The sequence below is a fragment of the Mobula hypostoma genome, chromosome 20, assembly GCF_963921235.1.
Source record: "Mobula hypostoma chromosome 20, sMobHyp1.1, whole genome shotgun sequence".
NCBI lineage: Eukaryota > Metazoa > Chordata > Chondrichthyes > Myliobatiformes > Myliobatidae > Mobula > Mobula hypostoma.
This window is the reverse complement of record NC_086116.1, coordinates 2983852-3005708: the sequence shown is the minus strand read 5'-3', so window position 1 is coordinate 3005708 and position 21857 is coordinate 2983852. Positions and strand designations below refer to the sequence as shown.

At 42.9% G+C, this 21857-nt stretch overlaps 1 protein-coding gene across 2 annotated transcripts in view; it reads right to left on the bottom strand.

The window, feature by feature from the left end:
* amdhd1 (amidohydrolase domain containing 1) overlaps nucleotides 1-21857 on the bottom strand; it is a 39867-nt gene that overhangs the window by 3531 nt on the left and 14479 nt on the right. For both annotated transcript variants that reach the window (XM_063072242.1, XM_063072241.1), the window contains exons 7-8: nucleotides 9511-9604; nucleotides 5145-5305 (exon numbers count right to left, since the gene is read on the bottom strand). In XM_063072242.1, the coding sequence (XP_062928312.1) occupies nucleotides 5145-5305; nucleotides 9511-9604 (255 nt within the window). The remainder of the gene's footprint in view (nucleotides 1-5144; nucleotides 5306-9510; nucleotides 9605-21857) is intronic.

The window sequence follows — 21857 nt, the reverse complement described above, 5'->3', positions numbered from 1 at the left end:
GCTATCTCCTCGCTGTCTCTCTGTCCAGTTGAAAGGACTCAACCATAAAGGTCTGCTGTTAATTTCCCTCCACAGCTGATGCTTAATCCACAGAGTTCCCCAGCAGTTTGTTTTTCACTCTCTAGTCCAGTAAGTGACATGATTAGCTTTATTCAAAAAGTGAAATGTCTCTGTGCAATGAAGGGAAATAACATGACAGAACCAATATCAAGAATAAAATCCTTCACTACATTCTTCAGAGAAGAGCAGGTTATCTTTCTTTTCTCAGGTCTGTGTCAACTCCTAGCTGAACATTCCCATTCATCCCTAAACCTTTCTTTATATTTCCCTCACCCCTGCAATCTACTATTTCAAATCAACTCCTCTTTGACTCTCCTGCCAAACCCCTTACAGCAGATGGTTAATATGTCAGAGTTGATGGGGGGACACCTGGGGCATCTTTAAAGACATATTTATTACACGATGCAACCCAGATTTGTATCATCTGTAGACATTTCAAACCTATTTTCTTTCACAATGAAGAATAAGCCTGTTAGAGCTTTGACTAGTAGAATACATTTAGCTTAGTAAAGCTACTTTATTGTAATTGTATCACCTTAAGATAATAAAGATAAAAATAAAAGTAACTGTAGGACTTAAAGATAATGACAACATGATTGCATGTTGTAAACAGTACTCCATCCATAACCAATTGGTTTCAATTCCTCTAGCTCCTGTTTAATAAGTGTTAACCTTTAATTTTATACACTCATTTTGTATTTAAAATGGGTTTTGGATACTATTGTCAATTAAATGCCAATGAGCGCTAATAAACAATGACATTCATCAAAGAGACTGCAATCAACCTTTCGCAGCTCTCAAATTTAATAAAAGTGTGCTCAGTTTCAATGCTGTTACACATTTTGGTATGAGACAGTGACAGGTAATTAGAATATTACATACAGCACCTTCATCCCACAGTGTTGTGCTGACCTTTAACCCACTTTACGATCAATCCAACACTTCCCGCCTCCATTTTTCTATCATCTTTCTGCCTTTCTAAGAGTTTCTTAAATGTTCCTAATGTATTTGTCACTACCACCACCCCCGGCAGAGCGTTCCATGCACTTGTTATGGTCTGTGACTCCAAAACTAATTGAAAGGAAAAGACGGGAGTCTGCAATGTGAGTCTTGCACATGTGACACAGTGGTGTGATGACGTATGAAATTTATGTCTTTTTTATATATAACCACAATGAACTATTCGAATAACATTCAGTGCTTAATCAAACAATATATTTATAATAATACTCTAATATTAGTGAAATATTTAAATACACAGACCCGGTGGTGGCATAGTGGCATCAGCGCTGGACTGCGGGGCGGGAGGTCCCGAGTTCGAATCCAGCCGGCTCCCCTGCACGCTTTTCATCCGTGCTGGGTTAAGAGCTGGTGATCTCTTTGAAAAACTCACCCAGCAGAAAGCAATGGCAAACCACTGCTGTAACTTGCCTTGTACATGATTTCCCACTAGGTCAGAGCGGCATGGGAGGAAATCGTCTAACTGAAAAAATTCAGAATGTGACGTACCTTTCTTTATTAAATACACAACAGCACCCACTACTCTCTGTGTAAAAAAATTTACCTCTGATGTTCCCCGTACACTTCCTTCCAATCACTTTAAAATTATGCTCCCTGGTATTAGCCATTTCTGCCCTGGGAGAAAAGTCTCTTGCTTTCTCTCGATCTACGTTTCTATAAAGGGAAATCTTGCCTGACAAATCTGTTAGAAGTCTCGAGGAAGTAGCAAGCAGGGTGGACAAAGGAGAGGCAGTGGATGTCATTTACTTGGATTTTCAGAAGGCATTTGATAAGGTGCCTCACGTGAGGCTCCTTAACAGGATAAAATCCCATGGCGTTACAGGAAAGATACTGGTATGGATAGTGGAACGGCTGACAGGCAGGAGGCAGCGAGTGGGACTAAAAGGGCCCTTTCTGGTTGGCTGCCAGTGACTAGTGGTGCTCCTCAGGGGTCAGTATTGGGACCGTTACTTTTCACATTGTTTGTCAATGATTTAGATAATGGAATTGATGGCTTTGTGTCAAAGTTTGCAGATGATACAAAGATAGGTGGAGGGGCAGGTCGTGCTGAGAAAGCAATGTGATTGCAGCAGGACTTAGACAAATTGGAAGAATTGGCAAAAAAGTGGCAGATGGAATACAGTGTTGGGAAATGTATGATAATGCATTTTGGTAAAAGGAACAATAGTGCAGACTATTACCTAAATGCAGAGAAGATTCAAACATCAGACATGTAGAGGGACTTAGTAATCCTCATGCAAGACACCCAGAAGGTTAATTTACAGGTTAAGTCTGTAGTAAAGAAGGCAAATGCAAAGTTGGGCATTTATTTCAAGGGGAATAGAACATAAAACCAAGGAGATAATGCTGACAACACAGATCAAAGTTGCTGGTGAACGCAGAAAGCCAGGCAGCATCTCTAGGAAGAGGTACAGTCGATGTTTCAGGCCAAGACGCTTCGTCAGGACTAACTGAAGGAAGAATTAGTAAGAGATTTGAAAGTGGGAGGGGGAGGGGGAGATCCAAAGTGATAGGAGAAGACAGGAGGGGGAGGGATGGAGCCAAGAGCTGGACAGGTGATTGGCAAAGGGGATACGAGAGGATCATGGGACAGGAGGTCTGGGGAGAAGGACAAGCGGGGGAGAACCCAGAGGATGGGCAAGGGGTATAGTCAGAGGGACAGAGGGAGAAAAAGGAGAGTGAGAGAAAGAATGTGTGTATAAAAATAAATAATGGATGGGGTACGAGGGGGAGGTGTGAACATTGACTTCTCTAACTTCCGCTAATGCCCCACCTCCCCCTTGTACCCCATCCGTTATTTATTTTTATACACACATTCTTTCTCTCACTCTCCTTTTTCTCCCTCTGTCCCTCTGACTATACCCCTTGCCTATCCTCCGGGTCCCCCACGCCCCCGTCTTTCTCCCTGGGCCTCCTGTCCCATGATCCTCTCATATCCCCTTTGCCAATCACCTGTCCAGCTCTTGGCTCCATCCCTCCCCCTCCTGTCTTCTCCTATCATTTTGGATCTCCCCCTCCCCCTCCCACTTTCAAATCTCTTACTAACTTTTCCTTCAGTTAGTCCTGACGAAGGGTCTCAGCCTGAAACGTCGACTGCACCTCTTCCTACAGATGCTGCCTGGCCTGCTGCGTTCACCAACAACTTTGATGTGTGTTGCTTGAATTTCCAGCATCTGCAGAATTCCTGTTGTTTGCGAGATAATGCTGAAGCTTTATAAGACACTAGTCGGGCTACATTGGAGTATTGTCAACAGTTTTGGGGCCCTCATTTCAAAAAGGATGCACTGTCATTTTTAGAGAGTCCAGAGGAGGTTCACAGGGATTATTCTGGGAATGAAGGGGTTAACATATGAGGAGCTTTGGGCCTGTACCCACTGGAATTTAAAAGAATGCAAGGGGATCTTACTGAAACCTACCGAATGTTACAAGGCCTAGATAAGGTGGATATGGAGAGAATGTTTCCTCTAGTAGGGATATCCAGAACTGAGGCGCAACCTTTTAGAACGGAAGTAAAGAGGAATTCTTTTAGCGAAAGACCAGTGAATCTGTGGAATGCTCGGCCACAGACTGTGGTGGAAGCCAAGTCCGTGTGAATATTCAAAGCGGAAGTTGATAGATTCCTGATTGGTTGTGGCATCAAGGGATATGGTGAGAGGGCAGGTGTATGGGGTTGAATGGGATCCAGGATCAGCCACGGTGAAATAGCAGAGCGGACGATGAGCTGAATGGCTTTATTCTGCTCCCATGTCTTATGTCTCTTATCATCTTGTACACCTTTATCAAGTCACCTCTCATCCTCCTTTGCTCAACCCTTCCTCATGAGACTTGCTGTCCAATCCAGGCAACATCCTAGTAAATCTGCTCTGCATCCTCTCTAAAGGTTCTACATCCTTCCTATAATGAGCTGTGCAGAACTGAACAAAATGCTCTCTATAAACACTGAAAACTCACTATACTTCAGACTGGTGTGGTAGGGAAACTATTGGAGGAGGTTGGTAATAGAACTTCAAATAATACAGCATAGAATATAGAACATTCTGAGGTTTAATTGGCTGTAACTAGATTAGTTTTCCTTTTCACTTGTAACTGTTTCAGTGTAGGTATTAAAAAACATTCTCAGGTAATCCAAAGCATTTAATAAATGGATCTGTTTCAGACTGTAAATCTACTTCTATATTAATGCATGACTGTGGAAAATTGTCCCAAAAGATGCACAAAGGTTATTTACTGTCCATCCCCAACTGCCTTTGGAAGGGTTGATGGGGGTGGGGGGAGGAATTGAACAACCTTCTTGAGATGCCACACTCCTTATGGTGAAGGTGCTCTGGACTGCTCTTGGGTGAGGAGCTCTAGGATTTAGACCTAACCTTGAGGAAGGATCAGAAATGTTTATATCCAAGTCAGGACACTGTACAGTTTGGAGGAGAGGTGATCCCATGTACCTGCAATCTTTGTCCTTCTTGGGGTTAGAGGTGGCAAGATTGCAAGCTGCATTTGGAGAAGTTAGTGTATTTTGTCGATGGTTCACATTGACTGAGGGAATAAACATTAAGGATGGTGAGTAGGTGACTATCAAGTTGGCTGATTTATCCTGGATGAGTCATAGAGCACTACAGCACAGAAACAGGCCCATCGGCCCATCTAGTCTGCTGAACTGTTATTCTGCCTAGTCTCTTCCACCTGCCCAGGGACTACATCCCTCCGTACCCTCCCATCCATGCAATTACCTAAACTTCTCTTTAATGTTGAAAACGGACTTGTGTCCACCACTTCTGCTGGCAGCTCATTCCACACTCTTACCTGAGATTGCTGAGTGGTTTTGGAGCAGCTGCCAACCAGACAAATGGGAAGTATTCCACCATGCCTTGTATGTGGCGGAACTACTTTGGGAAACCAGGAGGTGAGTCACGCCCAAGGACAGCAGCCTCTAAACTGCTCTTTTGGCTCATCCAATTCAGCTTTGGTCAGTGGAGATCCCAGAATGTTGAAGATGGACGATGGCGCTATTGGGGTGCCATAGATGTCAAGGGTTGGTGGTTCGACTCTAGTGTCCCACGACCTACCTGGGTGCATTAATGATGAGGACGTTCCCCTCTTTGCCCACCTCCAGAGAGCCATGGGATTTGGATTTTCCAAGAGCGTACGCAGCGTTGATAGTGGCAGCCACCAGGCTCTCGGCCATCGTCATCTTCATGGTTACACAGGCCATGTGCATAACCATTGGCTGCAGGGAAAAACAGTCAAACAAGTAGAGTCTGTGGGGACTGGTTATCAACGAAGAACCATGCGAGATGCAGTCTGACTCGGTACAGATAATATTTGCATAAACCATTTCTATGGAAGACAAAATGTAGTAGATTAAGACAGGAGTTTCTGCCGATGCTAGAAATTCAGAGTAACACTCACAAAATGCTGGAGAAACATGTTGAGGAAGCAACAGAAATGGTTATTTCCCCAAGTCAGGACACTGTGCAGTTTGGAGGTCAGGCAGTATCTAGGCAGAAGAATAAACAGACAACGTTCTGGGCTGAGACCTTTCATCAGGACTGGAAAGCTAGAAGGAAAGGGGAAAGAAGTCAGAATAAGGAGGGGTACAAGCTGGCAGGTAATAGGTGAAACCAGATGAGTGGGTAGGGAAGGGGAATGAAGTAAGAAGCTCAGAGGTGATAGATGGGAGAGGTAAAGGGCTGAAGAAGAGGATACCTGATTGGAGAGGACAGTGGACCACGGGAGAAAAGGAAGGGAGGCGTCAGAAGGAAGTGATGGGGAAGTGAGGAGAAAAGAAGGAGTAAAAGGGGAGCCAGAGTGGGGAACAGAAAAAGAGAAGGGGTGGGGGGGGGGTAGAAATTTCTGGTAGTTAGAGAAATCGATCTCGTTCATGCCATCAGGTTGAAGGCTACATAGATGCAATATGAGGTGTTGCCCATGCAACCTGAGAGAAGTCTCATCTTTAGTCAAGGAGGCCACGGACCAATATATCCGAATGAGAACAGGAAGTCAAATTAAAATGTGTTGACACTGGGAAATCTGTCTTTTCTAATTCAATGAAGCAGTTCCCAAATCTATGTCAGGTCTCACCAGTGTAGCAGAGGCTGCAACTGGAGCAGTGCAGTAGATGACAGCAACAGACTTGCAGGTGAAGTGTTGCTCGCGGTCCTGAATGGGGTGAGGGAGAGATGTAGGGGCACGTGTAGCACTTGTCCCACTTGCCAGGAGGGAGATCAGTGGGGAGGGTTGAATGGACAAGGGTGTCACAGAGACAGCGACCCCTGCAGAAAGCAGAGAATGTGTGGAGGGAAAGAAGTGTTTAGTGGTAGGATCCTGTTGTAGATGGCATCTTCAAATAACACTTTAAACCATACCCCAATGTCCTCTAAGATTGATGTGCAAGATTCCATTGCATTTTGGCCCTTATGTTCCTCTCTATCCATGGCACTAAAACAGCATATCAGGATTTGGTGATTAGTTGGAACTTGCTATGCCAAAATTATTTGTGGTATTTTCCACATTATGACAATGTCTATTTTTCATCTAAGTAAATTATTTACAGTGCCTTGAAAAAGTATTCAACCCCAACCCTTTGTTTGCATAAATGAGTATTACAACCATGAATTTGGATCAATTTAACTCAGAATTTTTATTTGTGAATCGCATGCTCCTTTTTCCACAACAGACCTCAAAAAGAAGGGGAAAATTGCAAAGCATGAAAACCTGGAATGTCAGCTCTTCAGGAGTATGCATGCCTCTCCGCTCAGTATTTAGTTGAACCACCTCGTGCAGCTATTACAGCCAGTAGCTTTTTTGGATAAGTCTCTATTAGCTTTGCACCACATGATGGAGCAGGATTTGCCCATTCCTCCTCACAAAATTACTTAAGCTGTGCTAGGTTAGTAGGGGAGCAGTGGTGACAGCAACCTTGAGGTCTTGCTAGAGATGTTCAATCAGGTTAAGGTCAGGACTCTGACTGGGCCACTCAAGGACATCAATTTTCTTCATTTGAAGCCACTCCATGGTTGCTCTGGCAGTGTGCTTTGGGTCCTTGTCCTGCTGAAAGACTAACTTCCTCCCCGGTTTAAGCTTTCTGGCAAAAGCTAGCAGGTATTTAGCAGCATACATCTACCCATTTCCAGTCCCTGCTGCTGAAAATCACCCCCACAGCATGACCATACTTTACAGTAGAAATGATGTTACCTGGCTGACGTGCAGTATTAAATTTACACCACACATACTGCTTAGTGTTGAAGCCAAAAGGTTTCACTTTATTCTTATCTGACCACAAGATCTTCTTCCACATCTTTACAGTATCTTCTAAGTGAAGCTTTGCAAAGACTTTACAGGCAAGGATACACCTTTTTTTTTGGCCAGGGCTTCTGCCTTGCTATTCTGAAATAAATACCCTTTTTGTGCAAGGCCTTAGAGATCATGAAGCCATGAACTTCATCTCCAGTTGCTATCACTGACTTCTGTAGCTGACTTCAGAGTGACTGTTGGCCCTATGGTAGCCTGATTTACAAGTGGCTTTCTTCCCTGGCGACTGAGTTTAAAGGGACAGCCTGACCTAGGCAGTGTGCCTGTGGTTTCATATTTTTTCCACTTGTTCATGGTGAACTGCACTGAGCTCCAAGGTATGTTCAGTGACTTTGAGATGGTCTTGTACCCTTCCCAAGATTTGTGCTTCTCTAATACCATTAGCTTGACTTACCTTGGATGCTCTTTTGTCTTCATTTTGGTTTAATTTGTTGAAAATCTACCATACTGTTGGACCTTACAGAGAGTTTACATTAATCTTATGAATTCATTGAAAACAGGTGATCCTCCAGTTTTCTAAATCAGCAAATTGAGTGAGTTGATAAGATAATACAGTGTACTGTACCTGAGGGAATTTAGTGTAGTAATCACAAAGGGGATGAATACTTCTTCATCCTCACAATTTTGGTTTTTGGTTTTTGATTTTTGAGAAATTGTTGACAGGTTTTGGAATTTTTCTTTTGATTTGACATGATGCACAATGTTTTGTAGATTAGTTCAAAAATCCAACTTCAATATATTCTAAATTTAGAAAATGAGACAATAAAATGTGAAAATACGGGCTGAGTACTTTTTCAAGGCACTGTATTATTGGGATGTATGGGGTGTCCAGGGAGGGGTAGCAGTTCTGGTGAAGGGGCATTTCATTTCCGTTCTGGGGCATCATTCACCTTTAGTCCCCGTTGGCTACTCAGCTCGTATCTGTGGCTCCAATTAGTCGTTCGCATGCAACTCCGGTATACCGCGTCGACAGGCGGCTTAAACCAGGTGAGGATTTCCAAGAGGCCTCATACCCTGGTGAGACAGGGACATGCCTGTTCTAGCATGTGAGGTGAGCTCCAGGGGACCGCGTGGATAATATCAGCAGTGAGACCCGAAGGCTCGAGAGGCTGTTCTGCAACATTACGTAGAGAATGAAGGGCAAGACATCCACTAAAGAGGTCATGGTCATTCACTGCAAATAAGGAAGATCCCACCTGTGACCAGTACTTGTACCACTGGACTCAGACTTCCGAGGTCAGCAGAGTGGAACTGTCGCAGTGCAACAGTTTTTCCACTTTAAAAACTCTTCCGCACAGTTCCTCATGTATTTGAAGAAGTGCACAAATCTGCCATCGTCAGATATGACAATCTATCAATCAATCAATCAATCAATTTATTGTAAGAGACTTTAAAGTATCTTCACCTTGTTAAGATAAAGGGTTCCTTTAACTGTTTCATTCTGTTACAAGTCAAACTTCCAGCTAGATGCAGAGACTAGACGTACAGTTTGAGGCAAAGTCACACGTTATAAGTTCCAAGGCGTGAAATAAAAGGTTTATTAGTCTATATTAGTAAAAGAAATTTGTAAGATACAATGCAGAATACAGTACAAGAAATTAAGATTTTTTTTTAGTTTATGTCATGGTTGTTGCACTGTAAGAAGGGCAAACCTAGAGGCATTGTTTTGGTAATTCACAGTGTTGTCAAACAAATCTTGAGAAGGGGGATGTAATGTATTGGTGTGAATATTCGTAGCGTCAGAGTGCGTATGACGTCAGGACGTAGAGAGGTAAAAATGGAAGCCTGTTGAATTGTTGAGTAAACGTGGTTGTTCAATCTACAGCGGTGTCCGAGTCACATCTATATTACATCAACATTCTGTTACAACTTTTTCTGTTTCTCATTCCATCAATTCTGACTAACCGATTGAATTTTTCCAGCATTTTCTGTTTGTAAGGGTGCTAGTGAAATACAAGCTCTTTAATTTTCTGCCCCATCGGTCCTCATAAAAAACATGAACTACTTGTTCACTAAATACATCACTCATCATGCAAAGTATAACTAATCAGAGTTTAGTTTGATTAAACTTTAATTGGTTCTAAGTATAAAATTATCTAAGTATAAAAGGGCTTCACTTACCATAGAGAAGCAGTACGCATTGGGGTTAAAGTCACTGCCTAGAGCAACAATCACACCGGCATCCAGCATGTCCCGAGCACGTGGGGTTTTAAGCCTGCAGATGTTTTAAAAACTTAATTATTGGCAGAATAGCATTGTTTATAGCCTGAAATCATTTATCAACAATGGTTCCTATGCCTTTGGTTATGACTCCATCTTTTTGCCTCACATTGACAGCACTGCATTGAACACCCTGGCTTGTAGGATTACCTCCCTAAACCTCTGCTCTCACCGTATTTCCTTTAAGATTCTGTATCTTCACTTCTAAAACTACTCGCAGTTTCTCAGCTCTGTGTCCACTTGGGTCTGATTACCCTCCTCTATCCATGGTGCAATATGAATACAATCTGTTGATGTGCAGGAACATGAAGCTGCTCACGTTAGTTTTCTTCTTATTATAGTGGAGCACAGCAAACCTTGTACAACTAGCGAGGCAGTCACATTGTCCACAAGCAGTAACTATTTCTACCAGCCAACTTTTCTGCACCACAACCTTCATAACTTCCCTGCACCTGTGGCTTTATAAACAATCCTTACCCTCCTGCCCCATACCTTGCTTGCTGGATTTGTGCTTAAAGGCAGTGAACAGACAATTTTTATTTGTCTCTGTGCTATTTTCACTTTAAGTTGTCAGGATTGGACCATTACTGGCTGTTATGACCTTCTTTGTGCTTGCCTTTACAGCTGAGGTCTCTTCACTGGACACGAATCAACACATCTTACAGCTGAGCATGTAAATCAGTACATTTTACACTTTATAGCCCAGGTCTCTTCACTGGACAGGAACCAACCACATCAGTAGAGTCACGGTACAAGGGCAGTTAGTTCCTAGATCATCAGCCAGTGAACGTTTTCTAGAAATTTTTCATTAACATCAACTCACAAATTACTATTTTGAATTAGACTTATGAGTTTTAGTTACTTATGTGTCATGGCAAACAAGTTAGTCTTGTACATTGGACCTACTCTGGGCTGCTAACTTGCAGAACTATGGCAACAAGGTGGGCAGCTCGTGGAGGTGAAACAAGATCTTGTTCCTCCAGCCCCTTTATTGCTGATTGGAAACATTAATGCCCTTATATGATAAAACATATATCTATGTGTTGGAAATATCCATACAGACTTTTTTCTACATAATTTGAAAGGTAAGGTATCACCAATTATATACATCCTGAACAACACTGCATATTTCACCATTAAAGGGAAAATTGCTTCCTGACTATTGTAGACTACCAGTGTTACACTAGAGATTTCAGTCAGCCATTTTCATAGAGTCATACAGCACAGTCCTCTGTTCTTCAATACTCTGTAAGACCCTCTGATTTACTAATGGTGTGTCCTACTTTTATTAGTTCTCCCACTTACTGGGATTAAGTTGCAAATACATCAATCTTGCCCATCTTACTAAATGATCAATACCATTCTCTTGCTTGGAACCATCCTCTTTGCTGTCAACAACACCACCAATTTTCGTGAGCTCTGCAGACTTACTAATCACATTCATACTCAAATCACTAAACAACCAGTAAGCATCCCAGCAGCAATCCCTAACTTAATTTAACAGGGTTAGGTCACTTGCACTCACAACCGTTCACCCTGCTTCACTCCCTAAGATTACATCCAGTACCGCCCCTTCTCTACTGTCTATGACTGACTAAACTCCTGCATTTGATGTCTAACGAGGATAGGTTGAGCAAGCTAGACCCTTTTTCTGGCGCAAAAGAGGACGACAGGTGGGTATCTTGATAGGTATACAAGACAAGAGGTATAGATCAAATGATTAGCCAGAAACTTTTCCCAGGTTGGAAATGGTTAATAGAAACATAGAAACATAGAAAATAGGTGCAGGAGTAGGCCATTCGGCCCTTCGAGCCTGCACCGCCATTTATTATGATCATGGCTGATCATCCAACTCAGAACCCCGCCCCAGCCTTCCCTCCATACCCCCTGATCCCCGTAGCCACAAGGGTCATATCTAACTCCCTCTTAAATATAGCCAGTGAACTGGCCTCAACTGTTTCCTGTGGCAGAGAATTCCACAGATTCACCACTCTCTGTGTGAAGAAGTTTTTCCTAATCTCGGTCCTAAAAGGCTTCCCCTCTATCCTCAAACTGTGGCCCCTCGTTCTGGACTTCCCCAACATCGGGAACAATCTTCCTGCATCTAGCCTGTCCAATCCCTTTAGGATTTTATACGTTTCAATCAGATCCCCCCCCAATCTTCTAAATTCCAATGAGTACAAGCCCAGTTCATCCAGTCTTTCATCATATGAAAGTCCTGCCATCCCAGGAATCAATCTGGTGAACCTTCTTTGTACTCCCTCTATGGCAAGGATGTCTTTCCTCAGATTAGGGGACCAAAACTGCACACAATACTCCAGGTGTGGTCTCACCAACGCCTTGTACAACTGCAGTAGTACCTCCCTGCTCCTGTACTCCAATCCTCTCGCTATAAATGCCAGCATACCGTTCGCCTTTTTCACCGCCTGCTGTACCTGCATGCCCACTTTCAATGACTGGTGTATAATGACACCCAGGTCTCGTTGCACCTCCCCTTTTCCTAATACAAGGGGTGATTTCAGTGGGCTACAATCATCGTGAGCAGTTGCTTGACCGACTGAGGCAGCACGAGGTTCATTTTGGGACTTCTCAGTGGGCAGTAATCATCTCAAACAGTCGTTTGGTTGGCTGAGGTAGGGTGAGGTTTAAAAAGAGCTTCTGGAACTTTTCGACGGTCTGCAATCATAATGACCTCTTCGGTACCTATCAAAGACCAATAAAAAGAAGCAGCCGTTGTTGGTCTGAGTGCTAGAGTGGTTAGGCTTTGGCTCAGTAACCATGGGTGAGAACAGGCAGAGCCTCTACGTAACTTTCTTGTAAGATTTTTCTTTCTCTTTCTTCGTCTATTAGTGCATGCCTAGTGTAATGGGAATGGGGTCAGGGTTAGTGCTAGATGTGGGAACTCTGCAATACCTCCAAACGCCCTGATAATTATATCTGTAGGAAGTGCATCGAGCTGTAGCTCTTTAGGGACCATGTTAAGCAACTGAAGCTGCAGCTCAATGATCTTCAGTTCGTACGGGAGAATGAGGAGATGATAGATAGGAGCTACAGTCATCCCTAAATTACAGGAGTCTGGAGTCATAGAAAACTACAGCACAGAAACAAGCCATTTGATCCATCTAGTCTTTGCTAAACTATTTAAACTGCCTACTCCCATCAACCAGCATCTGGACCATAGCCCTCCATACCCCTACCATCCATGTATCTATCCAAGTTTCTCTTAAATGTTGAAATCGAAATTGCATTCATTACTTGCATTGGCAGGTCTTTTAACACCCTCACCACTCTCTGAGGAAAGAAGCCGCCCCTCATGTTCCCCTTAAACATTTCACCTTGCACCATTATCTCATGACCTCTCATTGTCCAACCTCAGTGGAATGCTTGCTGTGCCCTATCTATACCCCTCATGAATTAGTATACTTCCACTCAATCTTCCGCATTCCAGGTAACAAAGTTCTAACCTGTTCAATCTTTCCTTATAACTCAGGTCCTCCAGTCCTGGCAACATCCTTGTAAAGTTTCTCTGTACTCTTTCAATCTGATTTACATCTTTCCTGTAGGTAGGTGCCCAAAACTGTGCACAATACAGCAAATTAGGCCTCATCAATGACTTTTACAACTTCAACATAACATCTCAACTCCTGTACTCAATACAGAAGCTTTCTTTGCAACCCTATCTACCCGTGACACCACTTTCAATGAAGTATGGACCTGTATTCCCAGATCCTACCACTCACTATTTAAGACCCACCCTGGCTGGTCCTCCCAAAGTGCAAAACCTCACAATTGTCTGTATTAAATTCCATCTGCAAATTTTCAGCCTATTTTTCCACCTGGAAAAAAACCCATAAGATATAGGAGCAGAATTTGGCCCATCGAGACTGCTCCACCATTTCATCATCATGGCTGATCCATAGAAACATAGAAAATAGGTGCAGGAGTAGGCCATTCGGCCCTTCGAGCCTGCACCGCCATTCAGTTTGATCGTGGCTGATCATCCAACTCAGAACCCTGTACCTGCTTTCTCTCCATACCCACTGATCCCTTTAGCCACAAGGGCCATATCTAACTCCCTCTTAAATATAGCCAATGAACTGGCCTCAACTGTTTCCTGTGGCAGAGAATTCCACAGATTCACCACTCTCTGTGTGAAGAAGTTTTTCCTCATCTCGGTCCTAAAAGGCTTCCCCTTTATCCTTAACCTGTGACCCCTCGTTCTGGACTTCCCCAACATCAGGAACAATCTTCCTGCATCTAGCCTGTCCAATCCCTTTACGATTTTATACGTTTCAATAAGATCCCCCCTCAATCTTCTAAATTCCAACGAGTATAACCCTAGTCAATCCAGTCTTTCTTCATAAGAAAGTCCTGCCATCCCAGGAATCAATCTGGTGAACCTTCTTTGTACTCCCTCTATGGCAAAAATATCTTTCCTCAGATTGGGGGACCAAAACTGCACACAATACTCCAGGTTGGGTCTCACCAAGGCCTTGTACAACTGCAGTAGAACCTCCCTGCTCCTGTACTCGAATCCTCTTGCTATGAATGCCAACATACATTCGCCTTTTTCACCGCCTGCTGTACCTGCATGCCCACTTTCAATGATTGGTGTACCACGACACCCAGGACTCGTTGCACCTCCCCTTTTCCTAATCGGCCACCATTCAGATAATAATTTCTCTTCCTGTTCTTGCCACCAAAGTGGATAATCTCACATTTATCCACATTAAATTGCATCTGCCATGAATTTGCCCACTCACCTAACCTATCCAAGTCACCCTGCATCCTCTTAGCATCCTCCTCACAGTTAACACTGACACCCAGCTTCGTGTCATCGCAAACTTGGAGATGCTGCATTTAATTCCCTCGTCTAAATTATTAATATATATTGTAAACAACTGGGGCCCCAGCACTGAGCCTTGCGGTACCCCACTAGTCACTGCCTGCCATTCTGAAAAGGTCCCGTTTATTCTCACTCTTTGCTTCCTGTCTGCCAACCAATTCTCCATCCACATCAATACCATACCCCCAATACCATGTGCTTTAAGTTTGCACACTAATCTCCTGTGTGGAACCTTGTCAAAAGCCTTTTGAAAATCCAAATATACCACATCCACTGGTTCTCCCCTACCCACTCTACTAGTTACATCCTCAAAAAATTCTGTAGGATTCATCAGACATGATTTTCCTTTTACAAATCCATGCTGATTTTGTCCGATGATATCACCACTTTCCAAATGTGCTATTATCACATCTTTGATAACTGACTCTAGCAGTTTCCCCACCACTAATGTCAGGCTAACCAGTCTAGAATTCCCCGGTTTCTCTCTCCCTCCTTTTTTAAAAAGCGGGGTTACATTAGCCACCCTCCAATCCTCAGGAACTAATCCAGGATCTAAAGAGTTTTGAAAAATTATCACTAATGCATCCACTATTTCTTGGGTTACTTCCTTAAGTACTCTGGGATGCAGACCATCTGGCCCTGGGGATTTATCTGCCTTTAATCCCTTCAATTTACCTAACACCACTTCCCTGCTAACATGTATTTCCCTCAGTTCCTCCATCTCACTAGACCCTCAGTCCCCTACTATTTCTGGAAGATTATTTATGTCCTCCTTAGTGAAGACAGAACCAAAGTAGTTATTCAATTGGTCTGCCATGTCCTTGTTCCCCATGATCAATTCACCTGTAAGGGACCTACATTTGTCTTAACCAATCTTTTTCTTTTCATATATCTATAAAAGCTTTTACAGTCAGTTTTTATGTTCCCTGCCAGCTTTCTCTCATAATCGTTTTTCCCTTTCCTAATTAAGCCCTTTGTTCTCCTCTGCTGGACTCTGAATTTCTCCCAGTCCTCAGGTGAGCCACTTTTTCTGGCTAATTTGTATGTTTCTTCTTTGGAATTGATACTATCCCTAATTTCCCTTGTCAGCCACGGGTGCACTACCTTCCCGGGTTTATTCTTTTGCCAAACTGGGATGAACAATTGTTGTAGTTCATCCATGCGATCTTTAAATGCTTACCGTTGCATATCTACCGTCAACCCTTTAAGTATCATTTGCCGGTCGATCTTAGCTAATTCATGTCTCATACCTTCAAATTTACCCTTCTTTAAGTTCAGAATCTTTGTTTCTGAATTAACTATGTCACTCTCCATCTTAATGAAGAATTCCACCATTTTATGGTCACTGTTACCCAAGGGGCCTCTCACGACAAGATTGCTAACTAACCCTTCCTCATTGCTCAATACCCAGTCCGGAATGGCCTGCTCTCTCATTGGTTCCTCAACATGTTGTTTCAATGAGATCCCCCTCTCATTCTTCTAAATTCCAGTGAGTACAGGCTCGAAACCATCAAATTCTCCTCACGTGATAAGTCTTTCAATCCTGGAATCATTTTCGTAAACCTCCTTTGAACCCTCTCCAATATCAGCAGTTTCTTCTTAAATAAGGGGCACAAAACTGCTCACAAAATACTCTGTGAGGCCTCAGCAGTGCCTAATAAACCCTCAACATTACATCCTTGCTTTCATATTCTAGTGCTCTTGAAATGAACGCTAACATCACATTTACCTTCCTCACCACCAACTCAACCTGAAAATTAACCTTTAGGGAATCCTGCACAAAGACTCCCAAGTCCCTTTGCACCTCAAATTTTTGAATTTTTTCTCTATTTAGAGAATAGTCAACCCTTTCATTTCTTCTACCAAAGTTCATGAGCATACACTTCCTGACACTGTATTCCATCTGCCACTTCTTTGACCATTCTCCTAATCTGTCTAAGTCCTTCTGTGGGTCTCTTCAACACTACTTACTCCTCCACCTATCTTTGTATTGTCTACAAACTTGACCACAAAATCCATCAATTCCATCAACCAAATCATTGACATATAACATAAAAAGAATCGGTCCCAATACAGACCCCAGTTTAACATCACTAGTTACCAATAGCCAACCAGAAAGGTTATTCCCACTTTTTGCCTCCTGCCAATCAGCCACTGCTTTATCCATGCTAGAATCTCCCTGTAATACCATGGGCTCGTAGCTTAAGCAGCCTCATGTGTAACACTTCGTCAAAGACCATCTGAAAATCCATCAATCGAATCTCTTTTGTCTACCTGCTTCTTATTTCTTCAAAGAATTCCAACAGATTTGTCAGGCAAGATTTTCCCTTAAGGAAACCATGCTGACTATGGTCTATTTTATCACGTGCTTCCACATACCCCAAAACCACATCAACTACAACATCTTCCTGAGTTCAGACTAACTGGCCTGTAATTTCATTTCTTATGCCTTCCTCCCCTTCTTGAAGAGTGGAGTGACATTTGCGATTTTCCAGAACCATGCTGGAATCCATTGATTCTTGAAAGATCATTACTAATATCTGCAAAATCTCTTAGCCACCTCTTTCAGAACCCTGGGGTATACAGCACCTGGTCCAGGTAACTTATCTACCTTCAGACCTTTCAATCTCACAAGCACCTTCTCTCTATTAATGGCAACTTCACTTATTTCTCCCCCCTTATACCCTTGAACGTCTGACATATTGCTAGTGAAGACTGACACAAAATATATATTCAGTTCATCCATCATTTCCTGTCCCCCATTACTACTCCAGCATCATTATCCAGCTTCTCTTTTACACCTTGTATTTCTGAAGAACTTTTGGTATCCACTTTATTATTGCCTAGTTTACCTTCATATTCCATCTTTTCCCTTTTTATGACCTTTTTTTAGTTGCCTTCTGTTGCTTTTTAAAAACTTCCCAATCCTCTATCTTCCTACAACATGTCGCATTGAGATATGTGGAACTCAGAACATTAATTCCACCATGCTCTAACTTTTGATTCCTGACTTTGTCTGAGGTCTTAACAACCTCTATCTCCATCTCATCTCCACTCTCTGTTCTGGAACTCTGGTTCGCATCCCCCTGCAATTCCAGTTTAATTCCCACCTACCCACCCCCCGGCAAAGCCCGGTGTGGTACTAGAAACTATTAGTGCCCCTTCAGTTTAATTGCAGATCGTCTCTTCTGTACAGATGGTGCCCTTCCTCCTACACCAACCCCTTAGCCATGTATTACACTGCATAATACTCCTACAAACGTTTGTAGTTCTGGCCTCACTAGCACCTGGCACAGGTAGCAACCCTGAGATCACAAGCCTGGAGGTCCTGTCCTTTAACTTACCACCTAATTCCCTGAACTCACTTTGCAGAATCTTATCTCTCTTCCTATCTCTGTCATTCGTACCTATGTGCACCACAACCTCAGGCTGCTCCCCCTCTCATTTAAGAATGCTGAGGTCTCGATCTGAGATGTCCCGGATCCTGGCACCCGGGAGGCAACATACCATGCAGGAATCTTGTTCTAGAACACAGAAAGAATCTCCTTTCTGTTTCCAATCTAATGAATCCCCTGTCACCACAGTGTGCCTCTTCTCCTGCAATCCCTTCTGAGTCACAGAGCCAGACTCAGTGCCAGAGACCTGACCACTGTGACTTTCCCCTGCTAGGTCATCTCCACTAACAGAATTTAAGTTGGTATACCTGTTGTTCTAACCACAATGCTGCCGTGTTGGTAGAGATAAGAAAGCGCAAGGTTAAAAAGACCCTGAAGGAAGAGGAGTGTGGAAAGATGGCACAAGAGGTTCTTGCAGACCCAGGCAACTTCTTCCCATTCATCCAGTTCTCTTGTGTCTTTCTTTTCCCTTCAAGGTGGTTGAGGTTCTGTTGATGTCCGTGACCTACAATTCAAACTATGGTTCTTGGCAAGTGGTGGGTTTTCGGACCGGCTGTGTGGCCTGATGTTTTGCTGTCTCCAGGAGTGGCCTGGAAGCTGTTTGCCTTCAGGGAGCGGCCCGGTAGACAACCTGATTTCACTGACTGAAGGGTCGTGGGAGACTGAAATGTCGAGACAGCAGGCAGTGAGCACTGCTGTCGAAAGAAGGCCTCTGTACCGGAACAATTACTTTTTCTCTCTTTGATGGAGAGTGAGAACCTGTTGGTCCTCAAGATGGGGGACTTGGAGAAATGACGCGAAAGATTGTAACATTGGAACAGCAAATGCTGAGTTTTTGATGGACTCTAGATCAAAGTTTCTTTAAGTGCTTTGCTGTTGCTTGCATGGTGGGGGGCAGTCCTTCTGGTGGTGCAAGTTGGGGAGGGGGAGATTCCTGCTGCTGCTTGTGAATTGGGAGGGGGTTTCAGAGTTCTGATGTTTCTAGTATTCATCCTATGGGGTCTCTTGTTTTGTGGATCTCTGCGAAGAGGAAAAATTTCAGGTTGATTACTGTATACATTCTCCGATATTAAATGGAACCATTTGAACCATTTTGGAGTTATATACAGGCTTCAAACAGTGGCCAGAATGTGGGATACAAATTACAATGGGGGACAGAAAAGACAGAAAAGGTAATGTTATGATAGTCAAGGGGGATTTCAATATGTAGATAAATTGGGAAAACCAGAATCCCAAAAGAGGGAATTTGAAGAATGCCTGCAAGATTGCTTTTTAGAGCAGCTTGTGGTTGAGCCCAATAGGGGAAAGGTAATTCTGAATTGGGTGTTGTGTAATGAACTAGATTTGATTTGGGAGCTTAAGGTAAAGGAACCTTTAGGAAACTGGTCAAAATATGATAGAATTCACCTTGCACTTTCAGAGGGAGAATATAAAATCAGATGTATCAGTATTTGAGTGAAATAAAGGGAATTACAGAGGCGTGAGAGAGGAGCTGGCCAAAGTTGATTAGAAGGGGACATTGGAAGGGATGACAGCAGAACCGCAAAGGCTGGAGTTTCTGGGAACAACTCAGAAGGTGCAGGACTGATTCATCCCAGAGATGAAAAAGTATTCTAAAAGAAGGATGAAGCAATCATGGCTGACAAGGGAATTCAATGATAGCATAAAAGCAAAAGAGAGGGTGTAAAAATATAGAAATATAAAAATTAGTGGGAAATTAGACGATTCAGAAGCTTTCAAAAAACAACAGAAGGCAAATAAGAAAGCCATAAGGAGAGAAAAGCTAGCCGATGATATAAAAGCAGACACCAAAAGTTTCTTCAGATACATAAAGAATAAAAGAGAGGCAAGATTGGATATTGGACCACTGGAAAAAGATGCATGAGGGAGCCTTTTCTAGTTGGCTGCCGGTGACTAGTGGTGTTCTGCAGGCGAAGGTGTTGGGACAACTTCTGTTTGCATAATGTTAATGATGGATGATGGAATTAATGGCTTTGTGGCCAGGTTTGTGGACAATATGAAGATAGATGGATGGCAAGTAGAGCTGAGGAAGCAGGGATTCTGCAGAAGGAACGAGACAGATTGAGATAACGAACGAAGAAGTGGCAGATGGAATACAGTGTAGGTAAGTGCATGGTCATGTACTTTGGTAGAAAGAATAAGGACATAGACTATTTTCTAAATAGGGAGAAAATTAAAAACTCAGAGGTACAAAGGGACTTGGAAGCCCTCATGCAGGATTTCCTATAGGCTAACTTGCAGGTCGAGTCAGTGGTGAGGAAGGCAAATGCAATGTTAGCATTCATTTTGTGAGGACTAGAATATAAAAACAAGGATGTAATGTTTGAGACTATCTCAAACTGCACGTGGAGTATTGTGAGCAGTTTTGGGCCCCTTATTAAGAAAAGATGTGCTGATATTGGAATAGGTCCAGAGGATTGATTCTGGGAATGAAAGGATTAATGTATGAGGATATTTGATGGCTATGGCCCTGTACTCGCTGGAGTTTAGAATAAACGGGGGTGGTGGGGAGGGGGGAGTTCTCATTGAAACCTATAAAATATTGAAAGGCTTAGAAAGAATAGATGTGGAAAGAATGTTTCGTATAGTGGGTGAATCTAAGACTAGAGGGCACAGCCTTAGAATAGTGAGACATGCATTTAGAACAGAGATCAAGAGGGATTTCTTTAGCCAGAGAGTGGTGAATCTGTGGAATTCATTGCCACAGGCTGCTGTGGAGACCAAATCATTAAATATATTTAAAGCAGAGGTTGATAGGTTCTTGATTAGTCAGGTAATGAAAGGTTACGGGGAGAAGGCAGGAGAATGGTGTTGAGAGGATAATAAATCAGCCATGATGGAATGGTGGAGCAGACTTGATAGGCCAAATAGCCTAATTCTGCTCCTATATCTTATGGTCAATGGGATTTTGAGAGTGGTGGGTACAGGGGTAGAGGTAGAAGCAGATACATCAAGAATGTTTAAGGAACTCTTAGATAAGCACAGTGATGATAAAAAAAATGGAAGGCTATGTTGGAAGGAGGGATTAGATAGGTTATAAGATTGGCACAACATAGGCTGAAGTACATAGGATGTTCTATGTACACACAAGTGCAATTTTATGGGAAACCAATTTGTTTTCTCTAGCTTTTCAGTCCACATGGGCATAGAATATATGAATTGGAGTGCTATGTTACTAACCTTACAGAACAATAGTAATCGGCTTATTATTGTTAGACTGGTCCGTGTGGAGTTCGTACATTCTCCTCAAGACCGCTGAGCTGCAGTCCCCTACCACGTTCCAACAGTGTGTGAGTTGGTGGGGTGAGTGCTCCCAGTGTGCAGGTGAGTGGGTGAATCTGGGGGAATCGATGGGATTTAGCTGCAGTCCCCTACCATGTTCTAACACTGTGTGAGCTGGTGGGGTAAGTGTGCTCAGGGTGCAGGTGAGTGGTGGAATCTGGGGGAATCAATGGGATTGTGGGGAGAATAAAGTGGGATTATGAGGGGCCATGATTTTAAGGTGATTAGCAGAAAGTATATACGGGATGTCAAAAGTATATTTTGTTTTTACGTAGAGTGGTGGGTGCTTGGAACATACTGCCAGTTGTCAAGAAATTTTACTAATTAACACGTGTACAAATGGTCATCTAACATCTCTCAGCTGTTTTAGTGGAGATGGAACTAGTGACCCCAAAGCTGCTCAGATATAGCCCTGGAAAATTCATTAATTGTTCAAAGATTAAAAACTCTGAGGACACACTTCTGGACAATGTGAAGTCATTATTATTGGCCGTGGCTAAGAAGGAACCTTCTTCATTCTGTATGCTATTATTTTTTACTCTTCTACAAAAGGGTGTTGGGTTGTCTTGTCACAGCCTCACTTCATCTGTTAATCCTAAAATTCAGCGTAGAGTATAACCCTGTATCTAACACTTGGTAATGCAATGGGGTATATGTTGAAACTCTGGATTCAAATAACACAATATAAATAAGTTTTCCACCTC